At 34.3% G+C, this 24,533-nt stretch overlaps 3 protein-coding genes across 3 annotated transcripts; all 3 read left to right on the top strand.

Moving 5' to 3' along the window:
• Nucleotides 1-2,548: 2,548 nt before the first annotated feature.
• LOC104902370 (hypothetical protein) lies at nucleotides 2,549-11,605 on the top strand. Its single transcript, XM_010690129.3, has 16 exons — nucleotides 2,549-2,705; nucleotides 2,845-2,988; nucleotides 3,811-3,980; nucleotides 4,100-4,179; nucleotides 4,263-4,358; nucleotides 4,596-4,716; nucleotides 6,994-7,052; nucleotides 7,157-7,222; nucleotides 7,923-7,993; nucleotides 8,093-8,189; nucleotides 8,819-8,893; nucleotides 10,212-10,310; nucleotides 10,410-10,553; nucleotides 10,623-10,715; nucleotides 10,885-10,962; nucleotides 11,181-11,605. The coding sequence occupies exons 2-16, from the start codon at nucleotides 2,870-2,872 to the stop codon at nucleotides 11,247-11,249; spliced, it is 1,437 nt and encodes a 478-aa protein (XP_010688431.2). The 5' UTR covers nucleotides 2,549-2,705; nucleotides 2,845-2,869; the 3' UTR covers nucleotides 11,250-11,605.
• A 3,352-nt stretch (nucleotides 11,606-14,957) lies between these two features.
• On the top strand, nucleotides 14,958-19,873 carry LOC104902378 (nuclear cap-binding protein subunit 2). The gene is given in 13 exon segments (XM_057392720.1): nucleotides 14,958-15,093; nucleotides 15,595-15,670; nucleotides 16,774-16,864; nucleotides 16,867-16,911; nucleotides 16,914-16,940; nucleotides 16,943-16,985; nucleotides 17,956-18,016; nucleotides 18,018-18,095; nucleotides 18,182-18,215; nucleotides 18,559-18,669; nucleotides 18,926-18,979; nucleotides 19,193-19,296; nucleotides 19,512-19,873. Coding segments are annotated over 12 exon segments (741 nt in total). The 5' UTR covers nucleotides 14,958-15,093; nucleotides 15,595-15,652; the 3' UTR covers nucleotides 19,587-19,873.
• Nucleotides 19,874-23,029: 3,156 nt separating this feature from the next.
• LOC104902387 (MFP1 attachment factor 1) lies at nucleotides 23,030-23,917 on the top strand. Its single transcript, XM_010690153.4, has one exon. It carries the CDS (start codon nucleotides 23,151-23,153, stop codon nucleotides 23,673-23,675), a length of 525 nt encoding a protein of 174 aa, XP_010688455.1. The 5' UTR covers nucleotides 23,030-23,150; the 3' UTR covers nucleotides 23,676-23,917.
• Nucleotides 23,918-24,533: the final 616 nt, after the last annotated feature.

Genomic DNA, 24,533 nt, shown 5'->3' with positions numbered 1-24,533 from the left:
TTTTTTTTATTGGATAGTTTATAAGTTTGTGCATGTTTGTTATAAATTAATTAATTAACCCTGTTTAAGATTAAAAAAAAGATCCAACATTTGAAAGGAAATCAATGGCTTTAAAAAAAATTACTATAATAGTATTTGAAACATATATCTATCAGAAAAAATGTTGAAATTTCAATTTTTCAATGTTACACCTACAAGCGGTAATCCCTTTGCTCTCAAATGACTTTTTAATTGTTAAATAAGATTTTAATATAAATTTCAGGGAAGTAGAAAAAAAAGAGTTTGTTGTCATAAACAACTTTTTAAAAGTGTCTTTTTGTGAGAAACAACCTTATAACTTTTTTTTGTGAAAACAACCTTTAAATTCAATTTTTTTGTAAGATCATACCACGAGCCTATTTTCCGACATTGACTTCAGTTTTCCGGCCTTGACTTTTTTTTACCCTCTTCCTCTCTTTTATTTTTCCGGGAATTTACTTCTACTCCAATTTCTTTCTTGTAAACCCACCTCATATAACCACTTCTTCCCTCTTCTACACTTAACCACTTCTTCTCTCTCTTACACATTAAATCCAAATTCAAAAATTCCCTCAAGAAATCCCTAAATCTTCTTTGCTGTATTTTAGGGTTCTTCAATTGATAAGTTTAGGATTTTTCACTTGATTTTGATGTATTATACTTGATTTTCTACCTGGGTTATCATGAGTCCGTGTTGTCCTTGTTACAACTGGAAATCCACAATCGCATTTCACCATATTACTACAACAAAGAAAACAACAGATTAAGTTCAAAGGAGTGTCCTAATTCAACTGATAAGATAAGCCCTAATTCAATTGAAAAGATAAGCCCTAAATGTTATGAACAAGAATAAATTAATTGAGATAAAAAATCTTAAACTTACCAATTGAAGAATCCTAAAATACAACAAAGAAGATTTAGGGATTTCTTTTGGGGAATTTTCGAAATTGGGTTTAATGTGGAAGAGATAGAAGAAGAAGTGGTTAAGTGTGAAAGAGGGAAGAAGTAGTCATATAAGGTGGGTTCATAAGAAGGAAATTGGAAGGGAAAGTAAATTTCAAGAAAAATATAAGAGAAGGAGGGGTAAAAAAAAAAAAGTCAAGACCGGATAACTGAAGTCAATGCCGAAAAATAGGGTTGTGGTCTGATCTCACAAAAGAAATGAGTTTAAAAGTTGTTTTTCACAAAAAAAAAAATTATAAAGTTGTTTCTCACAAAATGATACTTTTAAAAGGTTGTTTCTAACAAAAAAAACTCAAAAAAAAAAGATAAACTAGTAGGTACAGAGTCTAACTCTTAAAAAAAAAAAAAAAAGATGGAGAGTAATGCTTGCCAAAAAAAAAGACATGTATCAATTAATTTGAGACATCCAACATAGTCATATGTAGCAAGTAATTTGAGATAGTGAGATTTCATCTAAATTATAAGCTAGGTATTATTTGGATTTAGCTTATATAATGCTCGTTTACTATATGAATCTTGATTTGGTCTTGCTTGAGCTTAGAGGTGTAAGGGTAACTTTAGCTTTGGTACAAGTTCAAACAACCTACCTTGTCATCCAAAAAAATATTCAAACTTCACCTAAACATATACTCCTATGAACAACACCACCACGATAATTAAGTTTGATTACAATGCAAAACCGTAGGCATTCTATTTGTTTCACTTTATCACAAAATTTTGGGTAAAACTTACAAACCAACGCTTCTTTTATATATTAAAAAAACTCAAATGACATGAAATAAATCACAAAATAACATGAGATTCATGTCATCATATATTTTTATTATTTTTTTATTGTATTTCTTTTGATTTGGTAATTTTTTGCTTCGAGAGACTAGAGACTGGGAATTTATACCCAAAAGCAAATATCCATACAAACACTCCAAATATGGGGTTGATGAGAGTTGAACTCCCGAGAGGTGGGAGCTCCAACCATTGGGCTCTCACATGATTCTCGATCCATGTCATTATATTTATATGTACAGTTCATGTCATTCTTGTTGAATTATATGCCATTACACATGTTATTCAATATGTGTTATGCTGTAACATATTATACCAAAAAAGCACTTGCCTTCTACCTAGTTTTTTGAAGCAATATTTAGGCCTTGTTTGGTAAAGAAACGTTTGGAGCAAAATTGGAGGTTTGAGCTAATATTAGAGGATTTGACTAGTCAATCCTCTAATTTGGATGTTTAGTAAAAACTACCCTCGCTTGAGTAAAGACACTCGATCAGTAGCTAATTTGCGGCGTGCAGGGCTTCTACCTCGAGCTCAAAGAGGTTTCAATTAGCTTATTAAGCTCAAAAGGCTCTTTTCTAAAAATTCGGAGAAGAGTTTGATATGACATTAGAGGTTTGAGAATGAGTACACCAATTACATTTATGTCCTAAAATTATTATATTAATAAAAATACAAGGAATAAAAATAGATTATGCACATGTCCTTATTATTAATTTAACACAATAATGTATTAATTAATAATTAACTACTCACTAAGCACCTTTATGCAAATCGTTAATACAATCAATTAATCGAATCAGCTAACAACTATAAACATTCAACAGTTCTCCCTGCCCCCCCGCCGCCACCGCTTCTCAGCTTCTTACTCTCTCTCTCTCTCTCTCCTCTTTCTCCCATTTTCCTCTTCCTCTGTTCTTCGCCATCTTTCATCTTCTGCTAAGGTATCACTCCATTTTCTGTTGCTTTAAAACTCTCTCTTTCCCTCTCTAATTCAACTTTCTCGTTACAATTGTTCGTGTTTTTGTTCATTTACGAGTAATTTTGGTTGAACATTTGCTGTTTTGTTGTATGGTTTTGTAGATATTAATTAAATTAGGTGGTGAAGATGATTGCGGCAATTTCATGGGTTCCAAAGGGAGTTGCAAAAACTGTACCAGAAGTTGCTGACCCTCCTTCTAAAGAAGAAATCGAAGAGATGCTTCGAAGTGGCGCTCTTGATGATGTGTTAGTAATTTTTTCACTTCTTTTTTTCTAGCTTAATTACTTATCTTTCAGTTTGTTTGATTAATTAAAATAAATGTGAATGAAAAAGGTTAGGTTTTTATATGGACTTTTGCATTTTTGGTTTATGTTATGTGGTTTTTCTATTTAGCCTTCCTCAATGGGAGTATATATTAGGGTTTTGAGTTTGCTGTCATGTTTAGCACAGCTTAGATGGTGCACACTCTAGTATATAGAGCAAGTATATAGAGCATGGTGCGCACATGTACATGAATAACAAGTCAAATGAACGCATGTACATGGATAACAAGCCAAGTGAACATATGTATATATTTGTTAGCACATGTTCATTGATACTGGTCTTCGTGTACATAATCTAGTGCTTCATGCTCATCGTGCGTATGGTCCTCTCCATACGGACGTGTGTATTTACTAATCCTTCATTTGTGTCATTCCTCATATTGGAGGTAGTTTTATAATTCGTGGCACGACATCGAAATGTTTAATGTGTTTTGTATTTTTATTTTTAGGTTATGAAGTAGGAAAAAAGAGAGGGATTCACATTTTGATTGTGGGTTTGATATGTAGATTGTTGTAGATTGTTTAGAAGTCCAGAGGATGGGCTGTGTAGCGTACTTTCGAATGTTTTTGAGATTTTTCTTTCTCTAGTCCTTGCTCTTTAAGCTTCTAGTCTCCTAGAGATGATGCTAGTTTCATAAGCTGGAACTTTTGAGGTGTGACATTTCACATTATGAGATTATCTGTTGGCTTTTTATGTTTGTGCATTTTTTGTCAGCAAGTGTAATGCTTTTAATCATGTAACAGTGATGGTGAGCATGATGATGAAGGAGACATGGAAACAGATAGCATCAAGGCGGATGATGAAATTGCACTTGCATCAGTTGCTGCAGAGGCACTTGGAAAGGATTCTGGTGATATAGTTGATGCCTTCAAGGAACTTGACATGGACCGTTATGATGATGAGGACGATGATGGTACATCCTGCGTGTTATTTCCAGCAGATTTTTTTTGTTTAGCAAACGTGGAAAGTCATTAATATGAGCTTCTTGATCTCTGTATACTCCGTGATCATGCTTCGTCTTATGAAATTTAGGCATCAATGTCTTCAGTAAAGGGCTTGGTGATGCTTTTTATCCCAGTAATGAAGTGGATCCATACCTCAAGGATCATGATGTAAGTATGACAATTTATATTTTTCCTCTGGGCTCACTAGTCTACCATTCAATTTCAAATTTTATAATATTTTTAATTACCAGGATAATGATTCGGAGGAAGAAGAGGATATGATCATAAGAGCGGAGGATTCAGTAATTGTTTGTGCACGTAATGAAGAGGACATCAGTCAACTTGAGGTATATAGTGAACATTCTTTTATTTTCGATGCGCATGCTATGTTACTCAACTTGGGTACTTGTGTTGGATAGAGTATGGGTCCAGGTGTCCGACTCAACTAATTTATGAAAATGTCCATGTTTTCAACCTAAGATTAAGTATCAAGGATGTCCATAGTCCATACCCATGTTAGACTGGTACATAAGGTTAAGTGCATGCAGATATGTCTAACTAATTGATGATACCTTGACATACAGGTTTATATCTTTGAAGAAACGGAGGATGGGCCAAACTTGTATGTTCACCATGATATCATTATTTCAGCATTTCCTTTATGCACAGCATGGCTTGATTGTCCTCTAAAGGGTGGAGAAAAAGGTCTGATACTAATATCTTATAAGATTATAGGTCTTTGGAGCTACAATATTACTCGTTTTGAACCATTGAATGCTGCTTTTCCATTGCTGGAAGTTTTAGTTTCAGATGTGAAGTTTCCGTGGATCTTTGAAGGCAGAATGTAACTTATGTTTGATGATTAAAAGTAATATCTTGATGTTTGTAGTAGAAATTTGGAAACATGATGACCATGCTATTCCTTCTTGTGCTTATATTAGGTTCTCATTTTCTACTTGGACTTGTAATGCAATGAAGAATAACATTTGGCTTATTTCTCTTCCCACGAGAGTTGAAGTCCATCTTAAATAATTATCTTTTCCTGATTGCTGGACTTTGTGGATAACACCTCTATCCATGCAATATTATGTGTGTTCGACCTCATGTTAGCCGCCCCAAATTTGTGGAGATAAAATGTTTTGAACCTATTTTATGCACTTTGTAGCCCAATATAAAATAAGTACTTTTTATATCAGAAATTAGGGTGGAGCCATAATGATATGCTATGATACGTTTTGTTTTTCTTGCATTGTGGCAAAACAAATGCAGCCCTACTGGGTAGCTATTGCTGATGTTACTCTTGACAGTTTGTGATGGCCATGTTAAAGTGATGCCAAGTTAGATTCTGTGATCTAGAGCACTTATCTGACTTGAATAACTGTGTTTAAAATGTTGAGGCACAGTCAAAATATGGGTTTTGGGAGTTCTTCTGAAGTGAAGACAACCTGGGTTACAGATTTAATGTGTGGAAAAACATGGTGACTTTGAGGAGCTTAGAGCTGTCTGTTCTTGAATGTGAAGGTGAAATCAGAAGGCTGGAAACAAGTTCACTTGAGGCAGTTAGCTTTTCTGTATTGTATTTGTTTTTTTGTTTTTATCACTTTGTAAAACTTTGGTAGGAAAATACCCAAGTGCTTAGCATTGTTAGAAACCTTTATTTAGTTAGCTCTTTTAGATACAAACATCATAAATATTTTCAGCTAATGTATCGCAATACACTGTTATGTACAATAAAAGGTTTGAAATTTGAACACACACAAAAACAAAAAGTGGATTGAACAAAAGAACAGATGGAGTATGTTATACATTATAGTGTGAAAGGTTTCAGGTTACTTTAGAGAGACACCTTAAAATTTCAAAGGTTTTAACTTAGGTTTTAAGTTACTTTAGAAAGATACCTTAAAATTTAAATGGTTTTAAGTTGAACAGAAGTAAGTTTGAGTGTTTGAATTAGAAATTTTGGGATAGCAGGGATATCATTTTGTGACTCAAGATTGGGGTGCATGGTATACAAAAGACAAAGCAATCTTGGGTTGATCATACAAGGGAACAATGAGATCAATGAAAAACTCCACTACATAAATGGTGAGTTGCTTAAGCAGAGAGCACTTGGTGAGTTCTATGTGATAAGAAAATTCAGTTTCAACTCATGCTGAAGTTATGAGAAATAAGGTGGAGCTAACTTCTATTGGGAAGCGATGAGTGAGACTTAAATGATTCAGGCATGTTCAGAGAAGGTAACCATACACGAACCTTTGTAAGGAGATGTGAGAAGACTATTTTAATGGGTCGCAAGGGAAGAAGTATTCAACCCTAGAAGAACTGGCATGATGCTATAAGGAGGCATTTCACCTAGTTTAAGCTTCTTGAGAATACAAATTTAGTGATGACAGTAAGGGTAGGGCTGATGCAGATACCCCCTCACTCATACCCAAATCCACTTTTAAAATTCTTTATACCCACCACCCATAGTGGGTATAGATATAGCATTCATACTCGCCCAAGCAGGTAAAAAAATCTGCATCCACCTCACCACCTAACTAAATATTCACCACCCACTGGATGTGGCCACACTACCTTTGCCCACAAACATATCATAACTTTATTAATAACAGAAAAAGGCCATAAAAGAAACAAACATATAAGGTCTTTTTTTTCCATCAAAAGATTTATTAAGTAAATGCAAAGATTTTAGTACATAATACAAAGCCAAAATGATATGAAATGACAAATGACAGGTGTCTATTTGCCATTGTCTTGTAAAGGTAAGGCGAGATATATATTAAACCTATATTGACGTTGTCTTGATGATATTATATACCAGATTGTCCATGTACAGTTAAAAAGAATCAATGTATTATGGTTGATGACTTGGTTATTGTTGCTGTTCTCTTGGTTTTAGTAGTTGATGTATATTGAACCCTCCCCCCGAAGCACGTTTCTTAAGTATTCTAATGTTAATCTTGCTTCCACCTTTGGCAGGAAATTTCATTGCTGTAGGCTCAATGGAGCCTTCAATTGAAATATGGGATCTTGATGTTGTAAGTAATATGATGTATTCTTAGATTTTATATATGCTATATCAAATAGAAGCTAGAAAAGCAATGGAGCGAAATTTGAGTTTCGGTTCTGGTTCTTGTGACAGATTGATGAAGTTGAACCATCACTAGTGTTAGGCGGTATTGTTGAGAAGAAGAAAAAAGGAAAGAAGGTAAATTTTTTAACATCCTCAGTTTTTTTGTTTCTTCATTTTACTTTTAGTTTCATGTTTTGCCCATACTTTGAGAGTTAAACGACTGTTATTAATGGAATTAGTAATGAAGGCTGTTTTGAGGATCATTAAGTTTGTTGCACACTTGCATGCGATGAGAATAACTATTTTTGTTTTGTATATTCTTGGTGACTAAAAGTTGGTGTAATATTCTCTGCATTATTGTAATATATTTGACAAATATAAAGAAATTAACTTGAATATAGAAGACCGGTTCAGTTTTCAGATTTCAGATTTTTGTTACAGGATTGCTAAATTTTATGAAAGAATACTCAACTTGCTATTTCTGAGTTTGAGCGATCTTTATTGTACTTTGGCTTCAGCAATATGAACACTTAAGTAGTGATTAGGGAGAAAATGTTAGAGCTGTGAAAGTTCAACAGAATTTTTACTCTTTACGGGCACATGCTGTTCTAGTTACCATTTACCTGTCCACTTCTGTTCAACGACAATAAATAAGCGTATAATTCTGGAAATAGTTTCTCATGATACACTTATTTGGAGAAATGCCAATGCCAAGACATTGACCTCTAGATGTTTATAGAGCACTTCAGAATTTCCATACTTTGGACGTGCTATTGTATCAATTGTCTCTGATTCCTGGCTGATTTTGGGTGCTTCTGCTGACTAATATTCTCAGAAATCTATCAAGTACAAAGAGGACAGTCACACTGACTCGGTGCTTGGCCTTGCCTGGAACAAGGAGTTCCGGTCTGAGCTTTTCTTTCCTTTCTATAGTTTCTTCTCAACCTTGTCCGGTAGGATGCTTGACGACAAATTTGTCTTGATACTATATTCTTTATTCTCCAGGAATATACTTGCTAGTGCCGGTGCAGACAAACAAGTTAAGATATGGGATGTGGCTACTGGGAAGTGTAGTATCACCATGGATCACCACACAGACAAGGCAAGAACTAAACCTTATTAATTATGTTGTTTTGGCTTGCAGATATCGTAACTGCTTCAATCTATCTAAGAATGATTGTCCTGATTGACAATAGAACTTGAAGTGTGATGGGAAGTAATTGATTGAACACATAAGATTTTAAGAGAGATGGTGCTAAATACAAAGTTAAATGGAAAATTTTGTAGAAATTTGTGGAAGAAATATTGTGGACTTTCACCTTGATGAAAATGGGAAGTGGAACAGTTGTGAAATGGAAAGGTTACCTGATGAGCTCCTATATTACTGTGCCTAAGAATGTGTAAAAAAAAACTTCTGATGATTTCTGCTTAAGATATTCGATTTGTAAAGAAGATGAAGTCAGATGTTCCAAGCCTATATTATGTATTGAAGCTGGTAGAAGTCTAAGTTGGGATCAACTGATAAATGCATTCTGATTCTGATTGAGAAAAGGAGGGATCAGCTGTCCATGGTATAGAACCATTCTGATTAAATGTAGCTCTCAAAGTGGCATACATTCACATATTAGATATCGTCAATATCCCCGTCCTTTCTAAATTCTTCTTATTCTAATAGGCTTGCTTGTCCCAGTTGCAACTTTGATAGCGGTTTCATTTTTGCCTTCCTTGCAGGTTCAAGCTGTTGCATTTAGTCATCATGTACCACAAATTCTTTTAAGTGGATCTTTCGATCATTCAGTCGTCATGGTAATGAACTAAAAATCTATCTATATATCATATTTGATTAATGATCTTAGTAATGTCATCAAGTTACATTTACTCTCGAAAATTCTGAGAGGAATTTGCTTTTCTTTCTGCATTGGTGATTCCCTATAGCTATTGTTCTCCTTTCCGTATTGGTTTGTTTCAAACTGAGTGTTTCCCTTTTTATTTTATAGTGATTGAGTGATTTTTATGTATTATCTCCTCATTGATCTGATGCATTCCATTTATAGTTATTCCTGTTGTTATTCCTTCGGTTTCCTCTGTCTTATGAAAAGGCAACTATGATCGGATCTTTCGGAAAAGACAGCTATGAGTGTTTCCCTTTTTATTTTATAGTGATTGACTGATTTTTATGTATTATCTCCTCATTGATCTAATGCATTCCATTGAGAGGTTGTTATTCCTTCGGTTTCCTGTCTTTCTGAAAATACAACTATGATAGAAATTTGTTATCTTATATTGATAGCTTTAATCATGGTGGACTACACTAGAGATACTCCTTTTTTGTTCCTTTTTGCAATATTTTGACTTCTGTTCATGTACTTTTACTTTGACCAATAATTTTAGACTTGCATGTAAAATAAAAAAAAATCAGTATGTAAGACTCTTCTGATTCATCTTAATATATTTTCAAAATATCAACTTTAAATTTTTTTTTACTAGTAGATAATTAAATATCAATGATCACAGTTTTCTATTGGCAAGCCGTCAAAACGTTGCAACTAAAAGAAACAGAGGAAGTATATAGATTGTAAACTTATATAACTGATCGTGGGTTATGTTTCCTCTCAGAAATGCTTTCAGCAGGGTATCATTTTGTTCTTGATGTACCACTCTGATAAATTTTAATGGTATTGTTAGAGATCCTAAAATTGTAACTGATTTCACCCAATCCTGAACCTTTCTTATAAATCTGTAGCTTTTTTTTTAATGCCAAAGAGAGGCTTATCGGTTATCTATCTGCCCCCGGAAATTACCACACTGCATATTTAGTGATATGGTTTTGAAGATTATGCCATGTTCTCCTGGCTAATCTACTACATATCAGATAGCATGTGTTGCTCTTTTTTTTAAGCATGTGGGCATGACATGTATGAATGAGGTCAACATGATAACGGGCCTGCCGGCCTGCTCTGGCAGTCTTCTTAATAAGTTAGTTTCTGTAGAGAAATATGTTGTGAACCGAATTCTCATCAAATGAAAGCATGCTCTGCTTTCTGTTCTGATGATTTTTGATTTGCTTTTCTTTTCCTTCCATTTAATTTTTTTTTTCTCATGGAATCTTGTGATGTTGTTGCAGAAGGATGGGAGGAAGCCTTCTCACTCTGGATATAGGTGGTCCGTTGCAGCTGATGTTGAGAGCTTGGCGTGGGACCCACATACAGAGCACTCTTTTGTTGTTAGTGTTACCTAATCATGATCTAATCTCTCAATGCTGTCTTTCAATATGTGGAAAACATGAACTTTAGGTAACTCTTTGAAATTTGGGAAATCTCAGGTTAGCCTTGAGAATGGTATCATTCAGGGTTTTGACATTCGAGCTGCTAGTTCCAATCCAGATTCAGAATTGAAGCCTAGTTTTACCCTTCATGCACATGACAAAGCCGCCAGCTCCATCTCATATAATGCCTCCATACCTAATGTACGGTCTTTTTGTACATAATTCTAGTGCTCAATTGTTCCCAGCTAATTCTGATATTGCTTTCTGCAGCTCCTTGCTAGTGGCTCTACTGATAAAATGGTTAAACTATGGGATTTGTCGAATAACCAGCCTTCCTGTATTGCTTCCAAGAATCCTAAAGCTGTAAGTATCTGTTGGTTATTTTTTGCTTTTACGTGTGAAAAATTTCACTTTGATCTTTTAATAATGATGTTTAAGGTATGAATTCTATCTATTGTGGTCAAGTACTATTTTAATTTATAGATCTGTGTTTGTTTTGTCATCTTATTAGAAGTTTGTGTGTTATTTTCAGGGAGCTGTCTTTTCAGTTTCCTTTTCAGTGGATAATCCTTTTTGGCTTGCTATTGGAGGTTCTAAGGGAAAATTAGAAGTGAGTTCACAGACACACTTTCTGGCTAATACTACCTCCGTTTTCTATTATTTGCAACGATTAGACATTTTCCCTCTCTATTTTATGTCAAATCGTTGCACATAATAAAAAACGGAAGTAGTATGTTATATCATCCTTTTTCTTTTTCTTAGTTTCTGATTTTGTTTTTTTTTATCTTTCTTGGGATTGATTTACTGACTTAAACTAACTCATGGCAGGTGTGGGATACATTTTCTGAAGCAGGAGTTGAAAAGAAGTATGTTAATAAAAGTGCCAAGAAGTCTTAATTTAATAAATTGGAAAGATGAGTAGTCTATGATATTATTGATCATTTTACTAGCAGTTGTGATCATGAAATTTTGGTCTTTAAAGTTCTTGGTTCTCCTTTTGTGTATTGTTATAGTTTATAGGGTAAGATAGGCCTTTCCTCAAATTTTTTAGAGGGCTTGATTGGTATTGTCAAATGCATGGGGTTCTTAATTAACAAATTTTGATTTTGAAAATCAAAGATGTCATATTGAGCCTTTTGATGGTGTTGTAAAATTATGAATTTCCCACTGTATATGGATGATCCTTTTGTTTGCATTTGTGAGATTTCAGTTCTCACGAAGAGTTTTTGGAATTTATTTAATTTATTTTGGTATATTATTAGTCGAGTTGAGACTTGAGAGTAGAAAAAAAAATTTACTTGCTGTAATATTTTTGTTTCTTTTGTCTGCAAAATTGTTGTTTGCATACTTTTTCGTTTGTTTAATTTTAGTTGTAGCCACAAGTTTGAACATCGATATTCGTAATTATATATGACAAAATTTTTATAAAAAGAGAATATCATCCGAGATGGATCTAACAAGATTGTATATTTAATATACTTCTTCTGCTTTTTTTTTTTAACGTTACTTTTGAAAAACGCAGTTATCAAGGCAATTTTTGAAGATTAAGCGAAGTAAAGGTGGGGGATTAAAAGGAGTGGGACCACCTTTCCCCACACATCCTAGCAGTCGTGGGTGTTCAAAAATATTCAATCCGAAAATTTGCAGATTCGATCCGAATTTTTCGAATATCCGATTCGATTTTAAGATTTCGGATATTTTGGATTGGATATTCGAAAAATTCAGGTTTTCGAATTGGATACGAATCGGAATTTTTCAAAAATGCCAATGACCAGATCCGAAAATTCGATGAACTGATCTGAAAAGTTCGGGTATTCGAAAATTTCGGATCGGATTTGGATCACAACTTCCCCGATCCGATATTCGACATTGAGCAGTTCTACTAGCAGCCAAACCCCTTCCCCCACCCCTGTAGCCCCCCTCCCCACCCCCGCAACAACCTCTTTCCTCCACCCCCGCCCACGTAAACTCCCCCCACCACCACCCCCACCCACGCAAACCCCCCCTCCCACCACCCTCAGCCCGTAGCCCCCCTCCCCCACCCTTCCAAATCCCGGCGATGCCGCAAAACCACCACAAGCTCCGACAACAGCCTTCTTGGAATGCAGATTCGAGAAGTCGCCATCTTCTTCGCTTACTGCGACATCGGATACCAGGGATGCAGGGTGTGGGGGGGGGGGGGAGGGGTCTTCGTGAGTGGGGGTGGTGGGGGGTTTTATGTGGGTGGAGGATGGGGGAAGGGGGTTGATGCGGCGGTGGGGGGAAGGGGTTGGGCTGCTGGGGTGGGTGGGGGTGGGTGGGTGAGGGGTGGTGAAAGAGAGAGATAGGAGGTTTAATTAATTTAGATTAGTATATGAAGAGGTTAAATTAAGTAGGTTTAATTTTGATTAATTGTTATAAATAAGGGTAAATTGGTAATTTTGCAGCATAAACCTTTTCAGTTTGGGGGAAAAAAAAAAAGTGTAACATGTATTTTGCACCATTCCGTTTAAGGAAAGTGTAACATGTAAAAAAATGGAGGAAGTATATGAATTATTATAGAAATCAATACTCCCTCTGTTTTTTTTTATCTTTCTCACTTTCCATTTATACATCTTCCAATGCACATTTTTGAACTTAAATATCTTTCACCATATATTAGTAAAAATTATAACGATTGAATATTAATAATGTACTAATTGAGACGAATCAAACAAGATCCCACATGACTATATTTTTTCTTATAAATTGAAAAAAATTGAGAAGATTCTCTCTAAGTATGAATAGTGTCAAGATTCTAAGTGAGAACGATATAAAAAAACAGAGGGAGTATTGTACAACTAAATGAAATGGAGAAAATATTTGTACAACCGATAGTGTAAGGCAGTGACATCAACAACATCAGATGCGTGACTAAACTCGACGAAGGAGTTAGGGTCCAAGCGCGATCAAGGGTGGGGAATGGTCATTGGGCGTTGGGGGATGGAAACTGTTCGCACCGTCGTAGGGGTAGAGAGGGAGGTCGCAACCTCTTAGACAGAGAGGGTGGTGGTGCTCACAGGGGGTGGGGAGGGGAGAAGGTTCTCTAAGGTGGCACTTTATATGATTTAGATTTGTTTATCTTTATTTAAAGAGGATAGTGTATGAATAGTTACTGATTGAAGATGATATTCATATGTCATTTGTAGTATTTTTTCAACGTTATTGTAGTACTTTCTTAGAGTTTATTATATCGTATGGAGTATTAATTTTATAAAGTATGAATAACTTGTTTCAATAAATATTGTTATTTATTATCATCTGTTAACTCGAATTTTTCATACTACTAATACCAAATTTATTACTTACTATAAAGCAAGGTATTATTTGGAGAAATTAACTACCACTTGACATTGATAAAAGTGGGGACAATAAAATCAAAATACAATTTATGTTTGTTATTGTCTTTTAAAGTGATTATGTAATTACATCAGGTACATATAAGGCTAATCTCTATCATATAATAGAAGAGGGGAGAACTTTACCAATTGTCCACCCTCTTTTACCATTATATCATCAATTAACAAAAACATATACAACATCTCTAATGTAGTGGTTTTTAAAATCAGAAAAAGATAAAATGAACTTTGAGTATAATTTTTTTGTATATGTTATTACGCAAAGGAACTTTGTATTTGTTTTCACAAGTATCACGTGTAAACTTGCTTATTGTACATGGTAACCATTTGGGTACAAGGGTACATTCAAATAAAAAGGGCTGTTATGGACGGGGCTCGTGATAGACATGGTCTTTATTAGACAGAATTGATTCATAGTCAACAATAATAACCTAATATTTTATATAATTAAAAAGAAAATGGTAAAAAAAATAACACAAGGTCTAATATTTACTCGTACTCACGTATGGTTACTTTCTCTATCTCTTTACTTTGTTAATTCACCGACCCGTCACTACCGATGTGCAACCCACTCTGACCCGACCTTTTATTTAGCCGTAACAAGGTGACCCTGTAATGATTCAATCCACTAATAACACGCATCAACCTGACCTATTCAATTATCAGGCATAATCGCATACATATGAGACTAGTATTAATAATATGAATACCCTTGTCCATACGTAACATGTTGTGTTCTTTTGGACTAAATAAATTAAGATTCAGTTCAATTCAGACACATTCAATTTAGTTTATTTAAGGAAAATTTAATTCAGTTAGTTTTCTCTCACAATTTTCATTCACTTAATTTAAGTTAAGTTAAGTATAGATAAATTAAATATAGTTTAGCTCACTTCAATTTAGACAAATTAAGTTCAATTACATTCCGTTCAATTTTATAAAAAAAAAGCCTAAATCGGATTTAAACAAAAATGCAACAATAAATCCTAAACTATCTTATACTAGTCTTACATACACGCAATGCGTGCGATAGCATGTGAAGTAGAAAATAAAATTAATTGGGTAGAAAAACCGTTTTTTTTACGGAGTAGAAAAACCGTCTTTACATTTTGTTTTTTCAAAAAATTGATGTTTACTTTAAATGTCCTACTTTCCTCATTTTTTATTCAAATGAGAGAGTTAGTTATGTCTCTATTTTTTTTTTTCTATTTTTTGGTGTCCCCCATGTGTTGCCTTATATAATAGAGATGGAGTAATGAGTATTCACAACACCCTGCCCAAACCCTGAACTTTAGAAACCTCTCACTCGAACGCATACGGAGACTCAGGCTCGAATGGTTCTTCAAAGCTCGTTCCACGTTTAGGTTTTTTTCTTTTTCCCTTACTTCTGTTGCAATTTTTCATGCTCCCTGCGATTTTTTAAGATCTACTTCATGTGATTATTCATGCGATTTTATGCGGTTGTTATTGTGTGCATCATGAATTTATTTCATGTTTTTCGGGGTAATTTACATGCTCTTCATCAAATCAATTTTTGGAGTGCTGTGAATTATAATAAATTCACAGATAAAGATCTGTATGAGATGGAAACACTGCAACAAAGAAGGGTTTTTATTTTTCGAGCTCTTTTAAAGATTCATGCTTTGCTAAAATTGATGCTTTTCATTACTTCTAGTAAGTAGTAAAGATATATAGTAGTACGCTAATACTTCTTGGGTACTTTCGTTACAAATTGTTGATATCCTGGTTTTTAATGATTTTGAAGATAAACTAAGAATGAAAAATTGGGGTAGAATTTTTAGTCATTCTTCATTTAAGTGTGTATTTTTCTTGATTTAAAGTTGATTATTGTCCTATCTTTGCAGATTACAAATCTTTTGAGACCCGTCTCTTTCGTAATTATTCCTGTTTTCTGGAATATAAATGGCTTCTTTGTTCAAGGTAAGACTGCCCCTACCCTCTCAGTTATTGTACTGTATGCTGCAAATTGCAATTACCCGGAACATTCAAATGATAACGAGGTGAATAATTTATGGTCCGTTATAAAGTTATTCATGATTTTAATATGGTTTGGGCAATGCTAAGGTGCTTGTTAGCATAATTTTTGCTTGGGTATACACATCATACAACACAAGGAGCCTCAAAGCGTGTTCTAGTATTAGAATTACAATGTGCTTGTTGCCATCTATGCTATTGTGATTCAGTTAACCATATGGCTGTATTAGACATGGTTATTGTCTAAGTGTGTGTCTCGTCTATATTATGATATTTTTTTCCTGATATTGGCCGAAAATGAAGTGGCATAAGTTGCTTAGGTAAGTAGGCCTCATTCTTGATTGAATTTTCTTAAAGATAAAGCTACAGCTTTTGAACTTGTTATTCGCATTCTCTGGACAAGTGTCCAACACTTCGACATAATTAGATTCTGAAATAATTTTTTTTGGCTTACATAGTTACATCTTATGGCAGTAGAGAATTCTTGGCACAGAATGTCGGCTAAGATTGATGTTGTTAATCATTTTAGCGAGTTGCTTATTATTACTTCTTTTAAGTGTGAATCAATGAAGATATTCGTATCTACAACAATGTTACTGATACAACAATAGAATATTGAATTTGATTACACATGGACTAGATCACAGTTTTGAACAAACACTTGCTGAATTTATCTTCTTGTCGAACTTTAAACTATAATTTAATATGGACTTCTTGATCTTAGCTTAACACACATAATCAGTGTTTGTTGTATTACGAGAATTGTTGACATGCCTCTGTTAGACTGTTACCAAGGGTGCGAGCTCAGTTCAGCTCAAGTGTTAGACTTATTACGTCTAGGTTGCCCTAATGGACATCCTGCCTTTCACATTTGTGTGACTTTGTGTTTGATAAAGTAGACATATTTGTCTTCATGTAATGCTTCCTTGACATATCCTCATTACTCTGCCTTGTGCTTTTTTGGCACTTTCTGCTTGATGATGCAGAACATTAACTGGTCATTATGTAATGCTTCCTTGACTTATCTTCATAACCAATTTATGTTATAGGATCTAAATAAGCTCTCAGCTTATCGGGATAGGAGATTTCCTGGATCACAAGAAGAATTAGAAGCACTAAAGAACTCAACTACTGTTTATATTGAAACATGTCTTTCTACACAACAGAAGAGCAAGTTTATGAGCTGTTTCTCGGGTTGGAGAGATTAAAAAGATGACCATGGTTTGGATAAGAATTCAAAAACCCCTTGTGGATTTGTTTTGTATTGTAAGGATCACTTCTCTTAATAGTCACTAGCTCTAAAGGTGCATGTGTAGAACTTCCGATTAATTACATTTGTTTTTCTTCTAAATTACAGATTATTGCATGTTTCTCTTCGTAGTCACTAGCTCAAAAGGTGCATTTATAGTACTACAATAAATTACATTTTTTTCCTTCTAAATTACAGTTTATTGCAAGTTGTCCATCTGTTTTTCTGACATCATTATTTTGTGGTAGTCTTTTTATTTTTTTATTCAACAATCTCTTCGTGTATATAAATCTTAAAAGTACTATGTATGTCTGAAAATGATTAATATGGTGTTAGAAGACATGTAATTTCTTATTTGCTCATAATGAAGTTGATTGATCTTTTGCTTTTTTCAGTTTTAACTTTTATTGTCTGCCTTCATTATACATATTTCAATGAGTTGATTTAGAAAGTTTAGTGTATTTTCTGCTCAACTCGTTCTTCTTCTAAGTTCTTATTCACCTATTTCTTCTGTATTATATCGTTGAAAATGAGTATCTGTAGTTTTGTATGTTTATTTCTGTTACAGTTTATCTTATCTACTTGGTATATTCTGTTCAGTTTATCTTATCTACTTATTGTTCTTCTTGAACTTGACAATTGTTTTACTTGTCATTATACTCCCTTCATTCTCTAAGGATCTTGTAGTTTCCATTTTAGTCCGTTTTTAAATGCTCTTTCTACTTTCACTTTATTCTGTATTTGGTGAAGGTTAGTTTCCTTTACACACACTACTGTATCCCCCCCCCCCCCCCAATAATGTTGCACTCTCTCACAACCACATTCTCTCTCCTATTTAAATAAACAAAAAGGACCCACTTTCACACTCTCTTTCTTCTTTGTCTTGGTTTCTTTTGCTACTATAAATAAGATCTTTAAAGAACGGAGGGAGTATATGATTAATTTATCCTATTGCTTATCGTTGCATCAATTCTTTTGTCAGATATTACTCCAGAGAAGACACCGAAGATGCTGTGAAGTATATAAGTGGGACTATACTTGAATGATCGTCCTATCCGTGTGGATTTTGACTGGGGTTTCCAAGAGGGTAGGCAGTGGGGACGTGGTCGAAGTGGTGGTCAGGTCTGTTGTTTGTCATCTCTCACTCAGTTTTTCCATTCGGTTTGAGCTCGAGTTTTTGGTTGTTCATTTTTTGTGTATTATTGCAGGTGCGTGATGAATATCGAACGGACTATGATCCTGATATCCTTCCTTTTGTTTTATTGAAATATAAGTACTTATGATTGGTGTTCCTGGATTTTGTTTTATCTGAGAAGGAGTTTCATTTGTTACATATATAGAGAGGCATCTATGACAAGAAGCATTTCCCTTTGTGAATGTGGATTCAGTTTTTTTTTTCCGTTTTGTATCTAACCATTTCTGAACCAAAAATTTGCTAATCTTTTCTGAACCTGTGTTGAGGGTAACTGGTGTAAAATTCTTATCTTGTTGATAAGAAAAGAGCGCCTGTAGCAAAGTAATTAGCTTTAATGGGTGTTTCATGCAAGACAAACTGAGATTGATCACTTTCCTTAACAAGCTGTACGTAGAGGTGGTTATGGAAAATTGGTCCAGAGAGAGCTTGAGGTGCAGAGGACGCTTGTAGACTATGGTGCTGGATCTTTGGGAGGTTTTCAGCCAGTTGCGCCATCTCACTGTAAGTTTCTATATCCTTTATTTTGGTTTTTGCCACAGCATATCAAACCAGTAGAGTCAAACATAAGCTTTTAATATATGGAGTACAGCAATCATACAAATGTACATCAGTCTCTTATATCTCATAGAGCACTTGCAAGCTTGATTCGTAAGACGTGAATGATGTGCTGAGATCCCTTACGCATTAGTATATCTTTTCAGCTAGTTGCTTGAGACCTTTTGTGTCTGCTTCAAAATTTGACAATATTTTTATACAGATGGTCGACATGAAAGGAGCCATGGTCATGGAGGCTCTTATCGGCAGGGCAGAGGTAGTTCCCACTTTTTTCTTATTTTTTTTGACAAGGTAGAGACATAGTTATATTAGTTTTACCAAGTTCGAATGAGTTGCATAGTCCTGATCAATCTTCAGAGCCAGTCCTTATGTCACATCATCTTTGTTTTACACAATTCATATTTGGTTATTGAAGCAAATGTCTCTCTTTGTCTTTATTCATAATGTATTTGCTTCTTAATGGAAACAGATCACCATCGGAAGCGACATCGTGAGGATGAACGTCATCCTGCTGACATGCCAAAGAGAAACGAACAGGAACCACGTAGAAACTCTGATCATGAATCTAGACCGGTGAGTTTCATGCTTCCGTTAAAGTTTGGTAATTACCTAGCTGTTTTCCCACTGTCTTGATCTCTTAGAGGTAGAAGAAGAATGACTGGTGCGAATTAACAGCTAGATTTAGGAGGGTGAAGCTGCGACCTTCTGCTTTTTTTTTTAGCTGTTGACTAACTACTGATATGTATACTATGTTACCTGATGCATAACTTTGGCACTTCCATATGCAGGAGAAAAATCCGCGATTCCGTGAAAGTGGGGACTCCGATGATGATGACGATGATGACCAGAAGCGTCGTACTTAGGTTAACTAGGTGATAACATTGTTGATGATTCAAGCTCAAGAATGTTTAGATTGCAAAGGAACTGTAACCTCTGTTAATTTGATAGATAGTAGTTTAAATCTTTCTGTTAAATACTCTCCACATCATTTTAGGTTTTAAGATCCCAAACACTTGTTCATGCAGCAACTGTGTGAAATGGTGCAACACAGTAACACTCTTGATACCAACTTGCACCTGAATTCTTTCTTGTCCTTATTCTGAGTTCCTTTGCTTCAATCTGCTAAATATAATTCTTTATTTATGGACCATGACTTAGGGTTATCACAAAATAAGTAAATACAATGAAGAAATAGTAGCATTATATATATTCTTCTGCAAACCATTTGTTGATTCCCTTCTCTATCAATTTTTTAGTTTGATCCAAAAAGTAGTATTTAACAAACATCATTGAAATAAGTTTTGCACGTGTCATTTGCTTCGAAATAATTAAATGATTCATCATTGTGAAATAGACTTACGTTTAAGTCTAGACAGACTGGTTAGGAGTCTGCGAAACCTCTTGGCACATTCTTTTACAAGTTACTATAAAAAAGTAGGATCATTTGGTGTTATGTGTGGTCTGGAATTGTCTTGTTGTATTCAAAACAAGGCCACTTTGCCCTAATTGTTGGTAATTGCTTGTTGATGAGCATGTTTCTGATGGTTTTCTTGGTGATACTTTGCTTTGCCTTCAGTTCTAAAGTTTTAGCTGGTGTGTTATTGCTCCTTTCTTTGTGATGCAACTTCATCAATTTAAGGGTAAATTCCTATTTTTTTTTCATCAAATAGACAGTCCCATCCCCCCCTCCTAAAAAAAAGGTCTTGGAATCCCCCCATAAACATCACCTTTGTTGTGAAATATTTTGACTGATATGTACAGTATGGATCCTTCTATGACAACATATAAAACTTCTGTGTTGTCTTGCTAGTGGAAAACCATTTTTCATCTATGTATATCATGTTTTAAAATATATTAAATCTTGGTTTTTTTGTTACTTTCTTGGGAATTATTTGTGACAACACAAACTGAAATCTTGTGGTTTTATATTTGTCTGTGATTTTGGGTTCAATGGAATGTGTATGGCTTCTAAGAATACCCCTCTTGATTAGCCTACAAATTGTTGATGGACTTGCTTCCAATGCTATTGTAAAGGACCTAATGGTGGTTCTCAATGGGACCTCTCTTAACTTTTCCTCTCCCAACAAAAAAAACTTCCTCCCACAATTCCCCATTTTAATTTCTTGCTTGCAACATTAACCTCAACCTTACCTAATTTATGTTGTTTAGCTACTTTCCACAATCTATTTGTTGTTCTACTAATTGCATATATTAAAGCTATACTTTTGGCACAACATTTAATTTGGTAAGGTTAAGTTAGTCGATTCTTCTGAAAATAATTCAATAATAACCTCTCTTCTCATGTTGTTAGCCAAATTAGGTTCTTTTTGCCTATGTTTCAACTAGTTTCATTAACAACATTTTCATCTTCCATGTCAGATTCCTTATCATTCAAGTCAGAGAAAGACCATACCTCTTCAACATCTTTAGTTGCATTCATTTGTTCCTCCAAGAATAATTCTCATCAACTTGTATGTCAACTTCCACATCTACTTACATACAATCTTGAAGGTGCAACAACTTCACAAACTTAAAAAAAGGTCCTTTACTCCACTTGATAAAATCCATTGTTCTAACTCCTCGGCTTTCACTAATGCATGCATTGTGCTCACGTGCTCCCACAATACAAAATAGAACATTTACGAACACGAAAACGAACATTTACGAATACGAAAACGAACATTTTACTATCGAAGTGGAACATTACACAATTCATTTACGAAAACAAACATTTTATTATTGAAATGGAACATTACAAAAATTCATTTATGAAAAAGAACATTTTACTGTTGAATTGTAACATTACCAGAATCTAAATACGAAAATGAACATTTTTGGTTGAAGTGGAACATTACTAGAATTCAATTACTTAAATAGAACATATGCTTATCAAATATAGAACATATTTTTAGTGAAAATATAACATATATTTTGGTGGAAAATAAGTTTTAAAAAAATATTTTTTAAAATTGAACATTTTCTTATCGAAAATAAAACACATTCACAAAATATAAAAGATAATTTTTTGCTGAAAAATAAGCTTAAAACGAACATTTGTTGAAATAGAACATTTATTTATTGAAATTAGAACAATTTTTATGAAAACTAGAACATATTTTTTTTGCTGAAAAATATGCTTAAAATGAATATTTGTTGAAATAGAACATTTACTTATCAGAAATGAAACAAACCGGGTGCATGGTGTGCACCGTGCTCCGGGGAGCACAATAGAATTTTCAAGCTTTCACAGTCACCCTTAATTACAATGTTGTGTGTGCTTGTGTTGGTATTTTCAGAAAAAATAAAACCTTTATGCTTATGTGTGCAAGTGAGTGTGTTTACTTGGGAATTTTCGAAATGTGTAGTAGAAGTGTGCTTGTGTGAAAACAATAGTGTAATGGAGAAAAAACACTTCTTCCTTCTTGTATATTTTCTTTAGTGGGAAAAGTTTTAGAGTTCCTTGAAATTTGAAAAGTCTATCAGATTTCAATTTTTGGAGCAAAATCAAAAGTTCCATGCTTTTTTAGAGGAAAAAAAATCAGGTTTAATTTCATTAAGAGGGCCACGAGCTTTTGCTTAAAAGTTCTAGTTACATTGTGGTCCTAACTTTCTTTCTAGCCTCCTTGGTAACTCTCCACTTTCTTTTTCTATTTATTAAGAAACAGAAAAAGTATAAAATTAAATAAAATATATTTCAATTATAATTAATTTTTTTTACCATTATTATTATTATTCCCTTGCAAAATTAGTTTTTTCCGTCAAAACATAATTGATGAAGAAAGAAAAAGCAAAAACCAAAATGTTTCTTTTTTCTATTCAATCAAACACACAACTGATTTTATCTATGATAAAAATTTCGAAAACAACGACAAAATAGGAGGAGGTGTAAATCATAATGTAAAAAAAAAAAATCAACCCCACAAGCTAAGGGTCGAGCGTTATTATTATCAACAACCACCCTCAAAAGAAATTTTTTTTAATAAGACACCTACACACATTACACATTACAATTTACTCCCTCCCTCCTATAATATAGTGCCTACTTCATTTTGGTGGATCAAACTTTAAAATTTTTGACCAAATATTTTCATTTGTATATATAAAAAACATATTCATATGGGATCTTGTTAGATTCGTGTAGTTTCATAATATCAACTTTTTATATTTTTTATTAATACGAATTAAAAATATTAAAGGTCAAAATTATGTCTTGAATATCGTATAAAAAAGAAACAAACACTATATTATGAGACAGTAGTCGGACAGAGAGGGAGTGCAACTTACACATATGTATTCATTCAAATTCAAGGACATCTAAAGTCTAAACAAACCATTTTAGCTCCGTAGTATTTTGTATTGGTAACTTAAAAAAGAAGCACTTGCATAATTGCATTGCACGGTAAGAAAACACAACACCGCCACCAACTATGTCCGACACCACAGCAGACGAATCACCTTCCGCCGGAGCAATTTCTGACGCCGGCGAAACTCAACAACCAGCTCCGGCAGAAAATCTCTCTGAAAAAATGGAGAAAATGAACATCTCAAGTTCATCCTTCAGCATTTGGCCACCTACTCAACGCACAAGAGATGCGGTGATCAACCGTCTCATCGAGACACTTTCTACACCTTCCGTTCTCTCTAAGCGCTACGGATCGATGCCTCTCGATGAAGCTTCTTCCACCGCTAAAGCCATTGAAGAGGAGGCCTACACCTTCGCTGCTGCTGCTGCTTCATCTGCTTCTTCTGCTGCTTCTGCTTCCTCCATTGATGAAGGAATCGAGATTCTTCAGGTTTATTCTAAAGAAATCAGCAAACGGATGCTTGATGCTGTCAAATCTAAGGCTGTTCAACCTCCAATTGATGTTTCTGTTGCTCCGGAATCTGATCGTGCTACTGTTGCAACAAGTGAGGATGTTTCTTCTTCCGTTGATAATGAATCTTCGTCTTAGGGTTTTTTTTTTCTTGATTGCTGGTTTAATTAACTCCGGATTTGGTTGTGTTATTACCAATTATTACTATTATCTACATTCTATGTGTTGTTACTTGTTAGGAGTATTCTAGATTTATGCCGTATGCTGTGCCTTTTTGTGCAGCGTAGTGATCTTGACTTGAATTTTGAGGAGTATTTGGTCTTGTTATAATTTGAGTATATCTTCATGCTCCTATATGGTAAAATCATTATGAAAATCTATATGGTTGTGTTATGACCAATTATTATAATCTACATTCTATGTGTTGTTAGGACTTAGGAGTATTCTAAATTTATGCCGTATGTTGTGCAATTCGTGGAGCCTAGTAATATTGACTTGAATTTTGAGGAGTACTTGGTGTTGTTATGATTTGAGTATTTCTTCATACTCCTGTATGGTAAAATCATGATAAAAATCTATATGGTTGTGTTATGACCAATTATTATTATCTACATTCTATGTGTGGTTAGGACTTAGGAGTATTCTAGATTTATGCCGTATGTTGTGCAATTCGTGGAGCCTAGTAATCTTGACTTGAATTTTGAGGAGTACTTGGTCTTGTTATGATTTGAGTATTTCTTCATACTCCTATATGGTAAAATTACTATTAGAATCTGTTTGTAATTTGTTTAGGTTGACTTTTGTTGCGGAAGGATATGATGAGTAATGTCATACTTTTATTGATCTGAATTAGCATGTTATGCTGGAGTTTATTGGTATTGTACTAGAGTGGATTAGGCTTTCCAAGTTTATTGGTATTGATCTGAATTAGCATGTTATCGAGAAACTTTCCAAGTTTACTACCTTCTATTAAGTATTAACTGGGTTGTGATCAAA

This window comes from Beta vulgaris, chromosome 1 (assembly GCF_026745355.1).
Source record: "Beta vulgaris subsp. vulgaris cultivar EL10 chromosome 1, EL10.2, whole genome shotgun sequence".
Taxonomy (NCBI): Eukaryota; Viridiplantae; Streptophyta; class Magnoliopsida; order Caryophyllales; family Amaranthaceae; genus Beta; species Beta vulgaris.
Note: the sequence above shows the minus strand (reverse complement) of the source record. Positions and strands in the feature narration are given on the sequence as shown.